This window comes from Aegilops tauschii, chromosome 5 (assembly GCF_002575655.3).
Source record: "Aegilops tauschii subsp. strangulata cultivar AL8/78 chromosome 5, Aet v6.0, whole genome shotgun sequence".
NCBI classification, from domain to species: domain Eukaryota; kingdom Viridiplantae; phylum Streptophyta; class Magnoliopsida; order Poales; family Poaceae; genus Aegilops; species Aegilops tauschii.
Genome location: NC_053039.3, coordinates 234,381,920 through 234,387,922, shown reverse-complemented (window position 1 = coordinate 234,387,922; position 6,003 = coordinate 234,381,920). Strand labels below are relative to the sequence as shown.

Sequence of the window (6,003 nt, the reverse complement as noted above, 5' to 3'; positions counted from 1 at the left end):
CCATACCCAACCCGTAGAGGAGTGCTTCATACTCAGCTTCATTATTGGAGGAATCAAAGTGAATCTGGAGGACATAACTGAGTTTATCACCTCTTAGAGACACTAGGACCACTCCGACACCGGAGCCATTCAACATTTTAGACCCATCGAAGAACATAGTCCAGTGCTTTGAGTGAACTTGAGTCGGTTGTTGCTGTTCAATCCACTTGGCCAAGAAATCTGCAAGCGCTTGAGATTTGATTGCCTTCTTCGCTTCAAACTTGATATCCAGAGGGAGAATTTCAATTCCCCACTTAGCCACTCGACCATTTGCATCTCGATTGTTCATGATTTCAGATAACGGAGCATCAGTGACAACTGAAACTGAATGGTCTTGGAAATAATGTGCAACTTTCTTCACGGTCAAGTAAATTCCGTAAACAAGCTTCTGATAATGCAGATACCTCTGCTTGGACGGGGTCAGAACTTCAGAGATATAATACACTGGTCGTTGAACTTTATAAGCCTTGCCTTCTTCTTCTCGTTCAATTGTAAGCACTGTGCTGACAACCTGACCAGTAGCTGCAATGTATAAGAGTAGAGGCTCTTTGCTGTTCGGAGCAGCAAGCACCGGCTGGGTGGAAAGCAGGGCTTTGAGCTCCCCAAACGCTGCTTCGGCTTCGGGAGTCCACTCGAACTTATCAGACTTTTCATTAGTCGGTAAAGAGGCAGTGCCTTTTCACCGAGACGACAAATGAACCGACTTGGTGCAGCGAGACAGCCTGTGAGCTTCTGAACGTCATGCACACGCACAGGGCGTTTCATTCGAAGAATTGCACTAATCTTCTCGGGATTGGCATCTATCCCTCGTTCGAAAACGAGGAAACCGAGTAACTTGCCTCCGGGTACTCTGAATGTGCACTTGGACGGATTCAGCTTAATGTCATATCTTCTCAAATTGGCAAAGGTTTCAGCGAGATCAGTCAGCGGGTTGGAACCTTTACGTGATTTGACCACAATATCATCCATATAAGCCTCCACATTCTGACTGATCTGAGTGAGCAGGCACTTCTGGATCATGCGCATGAATGTGGCGCCAGCGTTTTTGAAGCCGAATGGCATAGTGACATAGCAAAAACACCCAAACGGGGTGATGAAGGCAGTTTTTATTTCATCTGGCCCATACAGTCGGATCTGATGGTATCAGGAATACGCATCCAGAAAAGACAAACACTCACACCCCGCAGTCGAGTGGACTATCTGATCGATGCGAGGGAGCGGAAAATGATCTTTTGGGCAGGCCCGATTGATATGCTTGAAGCCAATACACATGCGGAGTGAATTATCCTTCTTGGGGACCGTGACGACATTGGCGAGCCACTCGGAGTGGTATATCTCGCGTATGAACTCAGCTGCTAAGAGCCGAGCCACTTCCTCGCCAATCGCCTTCCTCTTCTCCGCGGCGGAACGACGGAGATGCTCTTTGATAGGTTTGGCCTTGGAGTCGACACGCAAACGGTGCTCAACCAGCCCCCTGGGTACACCTGGCATGTCTGATGGTTTCCATGCGAAGATGTCCCAGTTCTCACGGAGGAACTGGATGAGCGCGGCTTCCTATTTGCCATCGAGTGTCGTTGAGATGTGGATCGGAGCAGCTGTGGGATCCTCCGGTTGGATGTGAACTGGTTCCGTTTGGCCAGCCGACTGAAATGCGGATTCAGAAGCAGGCTTCTTGCAACGGAGTAAATCACTCGGATCAGCATTTTTCTTATACTCTTCCAGTTCTACCACTGCCATCTGCTCATCAGCAATCTTGGATCCCTTCTGGAGGCATTCCTCTGCTCTCTGCCTATTTTCGGTGACGGTAATCATGCCTTTGGGTCCGGGCATCTTCAGCTTAAGGTACACATAACATGGGTGGGCCATGAAACGAGCATATGCCGGTCTTTCCAGAATAGCATGATAGGCACTGTGAAAATCTACCACTTCAAACGTCAACTTTTCCTTGCGAAAAATCTTCGAATCATCAAAAACCACATCGAAAGCAATCTGCCCGAGTGATTTTGCCTTCTTCCCTGGGATGACTCCATGGAACTGCATGTTGCTTTCACTGAGTAGGGACATCGGAATGCCCATCCCCTGGAGGGTATCAGCATACAGAATGTTCAAACCACTGCCACCATCCATGAGAACTTTACGCAACCGAGTGCCTCCGATGACTGGGTCGACCACCAAAGCCTGCCGCCCAGGGGTAGCAACGTGAGCTGGGTGATCCGACTGGTCAAAGGTGATAGGAGTCTTTGACCACTTGAGGTACGTTGTAGTTGCGTGAGCAACCATGTTCACCTCTCAACAAAGTTTTTGAGTCGCGACTTGGCGAGTCGCCGCGAGCCCTGCGGCTCAGCGTATGGTCGACGAAAGTCGCTATATAGTCACTGTATGGTCGCGAGTCGCCCTGATTTTTGGAAAACGACTTGGCGATTAGTCGGCGACTATACAGCGACTAATCAGCGACTCAAAAACCATGTCTTTCGGTTGATGACTTTCAGTCAACTTTTGCTCTCAACATCAGCAAAAATCACCAAAGTAGCATTGACCTTCGGGTGATCTTCTGCTTTTTCTTCATCCTCATCCTTATCAGAGCCTTTCTCACTCCCTGACCCTCAAGGAACTGCTGGATAAGGAATCTGCATTGTCAAGTGGTATGTTTGGGTAAAATCAGGTTACCCTTCTCATCTTTCTTCGTGTGGATGGCACACGGAAGGTCCAGGACGTCCTGGCCCGACTGGTCTTTCATCTTTTTGGGTATCACGGCCCTTGGGCTTTCCTTTCAACTTGCCTTGGTTGTCACTACCATGGTTGTCAGCGCCTTAGGACGATAAATATTTCAATATTTCGATGAACGGAACCAGGAAAATGCATTTCAACCCAGAACATCACCAAGCACAGGTACTTAACTGAAGCAACCTCAGTTCAATGCTACTACTAGCTATGGAAGAGGAAAGCTGATGCTGAACTAAAACTAGTAGCTGAGACCATCGTCCGTGGTGATGCCAATGGAGGGCGACATCGATACATCCTCCTCCGGGAGCGGCGACTGGTCCACGGGGACGCTCTCGATCATCCTCACCACGTCGGCCATGGAGGGCCTCTGCTCCGGCAGCTGCGCCACGCACGCCAGCGCGATGTGCAGCAGCGCCACCATCTCCTCCTCGATGTTCTTGTACCGGAGCAGCTCCGCGTCGAACACCTCCGCCGTCCACTCCTCCCGCACCACCGACCGCACCCACTCCGGGAGGCTCACAGCCGCCTGCTTGTCTTTCCTCTGTGCGCTGTTGCCGGCTGCGTCCGGCAGCGGCTGCAGGTGCTGCGCCGGCACCTTGCCGGTCAGCGCCTCTAGGACGAGCACGCCGAAGCTGTACACGTCTGCCTCCTGCGAGAGGCGCTTGTGGTCGCCCGACTGCTCCGGCGCGATGTACCCGCCGAGGCGGGCAATGGCGTGCGCCGGGCTGAGCAGCAGCGCTAGGCCGAAGTCAGTGACGCACGCGGCGCCGTTCTTGTCGAGCAGGACATTGGTGGACTTGATGTTGCCGTGGGGTATGGTGGAGTCGCGGTACTCCCGGTGGATGCAGGCCAGCCCGCGCGCCACGCCGAGCAGCAGCGTCACCCTCGTCGTCCAGTCCAATGGCGTCTCCCCTGTCATCTGGTGCCCTGCACACATTCACCAGACAATGGCAAAAACATCGTGTCAGACACAGTTCGAATGGAGCAAGAATATGTTCGCGATTCAACAAGGATACCGTGGAGGCGATCATGGAGGTTGCCGTTGGGGAGGTAGTCATAGATGAGGAGCTTCTCCTGCTTGGCGTAGTAGAAGGCCCTGAGGGGGACGAGATTCGGGTGGCGGAGGCGGCCGATGAGGTCCATGTACCGGTGGAACTCGTCGCGGGCGCAGGGGTTGGCGTCGCGCAGCCGCTTCACGGCCACCATGCGGCCGTCGCCCAGCGCCGCGCGGTACACTGTCCCGAGGCTACCACGACCGACCATCTCCGCCGACGCGCGAAGCAGCTCCTCGAGCTCGAACTTGCTCCTCCTCCCCTGCTGTTGCGTTGTCCAGCCACCACTTGCCCTCCGCCCGGTGCTGCTGTCGCTTCCCCCGTCGTCGTCAGCTTCGTCGTTGCCACCGCCTTCGCCGTCGACCCCGAAGAATACCAACTTGCTGCGTGCCCCGTCGCTGTCCCCGCCGTCGCTGCACCTGCCAGCGCTGCCTGGGCGAGCCGGCTGCATGCCCTTGCCGTGGCCGAATATCCCGCCGTCTCCGTCCTCCAGACCGACGCGGCCGCCTCTTTTCCTCTTCTTGGCTGTCTCGCTGCCGCCGCCGGTGCTACAGCAGCAATACGCAACCAGCAGCGACAGCAGCGCGAACAGGAAGAGGCCATTGCCGACGGCAATCCCGGCAATCGCGCCTGTGCTCAAGCCCCCCTTGCCAGCGGCTCCCTCTGGTGTGGCCAATGCCGGTGACGACGAAGCAACGGACGACGACGAGGAGGAGGCAGCTGGGTTGGACGGCACCACGGACTGCGACGACGAGGCAGGGGCGGAAGGCGACGTCGGGGCGGGCTCGCGCGGCATGAAAGAACAGGACGGCAGCGGCGGCACCGTCCCGCAGAGGCCGGCATTGCCGGCGAACGAGGCGAGACCGAACTTGGCGCGCACCGCGTCGGGCACCCTGCCGGAGAGCTGGTTGTTGGAGGCGTTGAAGTCCGCGAGGCGGGGCAGGGCGGTGGCGAGGTCCGGGAGCAGACCGGTGAGGAGGTTGTCCTGGAGCCTGAGCGTGAGGAGGTCGGTAAGGTTGGCGAGCGCGGCGGCAGGGATGGGCCCGCGCAGGCTGTTGTCGGCGAGGTCAAGGCGGACCAGGCGAAGGAGCCGCGCGAGGGCCTCCGGGACGGCTCCGGAGATGTCGTTGCGGGAGAGGTAGAGGAGCTTGAGGTTGGGGACGCCGAGGAGGAGGCCGTCGAGGGTGCCGTTGAGGCGGTTCCCGCGGAGGTCGAGCACGCGGAGCTCGGTGAGGTGGGAGAGCGGGTCGAGAGAGCCCCGCAGGTCGAGCGAGCCGAGGGAGAGCGAGGTGACCCGGCGGCCGTCGGAGGAGCACCCCACGCCGGTCCAGCGGCCGGCGCAGGCGTCGAGCGTGCTCCAGTTGCCGGCCAGGATGCCGTGCGCGTCGGCAGCGTGCCGGAACATGGCCAGCGCGTCCGTGTCGCTTGGCTTCACCTCCGGCTCAGGCCGCAGCACCGCAGCCGCCGCCGCCGCGGAGAGAAACCCCAGGACCGCCAAGAACCGCAGAGCCATTGTCCCCGGCCTTGGCTTGTGCCTTGTGGCGAGGCGACGATTCTTTACTTGAGCTAGGAGATTGGAACGGGGCGAAAGGGAATCATCACTCACACATCGAACCAAAGGTCCAAAGCCATGATCCCTGCAGCTCCATCAATCTGCATTGGGGGAAGAGAAGCGCCGTGCTTTCTCGGGTGCGGCTTTTGATTTTTGAACCGGAACGACGGACTGTGGTGTTTGAAGTGGGAGGGAGGGAGGGAGGGGTAGTGATGTGGAGTGGTCATGAGCCGTGAGGCAGTGTCAGTCAGGATGCTTCCACTTTTCGCTTTCGCTCTGTTCTTGTCTGCCCGTTGGCCCCTATGCCCGCCCTAGCACAGCAGCAGCATACAGGCCGGGCACGTCCCTGGGCCTTCCTTTGTCTCGTCGCAGTGCACGCAAAGTCAAAAGCTCAAAGGTAGGAGTAACTCAAAAGCCGTAAATTGCGAATGAACAGTTTAAAACACGGCAACTCCAACGGACGGCGATTTTGTCCGCTTTTTGTCCGTTTGGGTCGGCCAGATGGACACGGACGTCCCGCTTTCGCGTTTGGGTCGGCGTATGCGTCCAACGCTCGTTCGACCCATTTTTACGGCGTCGACAAAAAAATGTACATGCATATTTAAAATAAAAACAACTTAATTAAACATTAAAGCC

At 56.5% G+C, this 6,003-nt stretch overlaps 1 protein-coding gene across 1 annotated transcript; it reads right to left on the bottom strand.

Annotated features, from left to right (window-relative positions):
- Positions 1-2,872: 2,872 nt before the first annotated feature.
- LOC109751431 (leucine-rich repeat receptor-like protein kinase PXC1) lies at positions 2,873-5,553 on the bottom strand. The gene is made up of 2 exons (XM_020310326.3): positions 3,780-5,553; positions 2,873-3,690 (listed from the first exon to the last, which is right to left on the bottom strand). The coding sequence occupies exons 1-2, from the start codon at positions 5,326-5,328 to the stop codon at positions 3,002-3,004; spliced, it is 2,238 nt and encodes a 745-aa protein (XP_020165915.1). The 5' UTR covers positions 5,329-5,553; the 3' UTR covers positions 2,873-3,001.
- Between the last annotated feature and the right edge of the window lie 450 nt (positions 5,554-6,003).

Excerpts from the sequence above, each read along its gene's own strand:
- LOC109751431 (XM_020310326.3), bottom strand. The coding sequence starts at position 5,328 with ATGGCTCTGCGGTTCTTGGCGGTCCTGGGGTTTCTCTCCGCGGCGGCG. Across the intron at positions 3,691-3,779 it reads CCTCCATGATCGCCTCCACG|GGCACCAGATGACAGGGGAG; the intron begins GTATCCTTGTTG and ends GAATGTGTGCAG.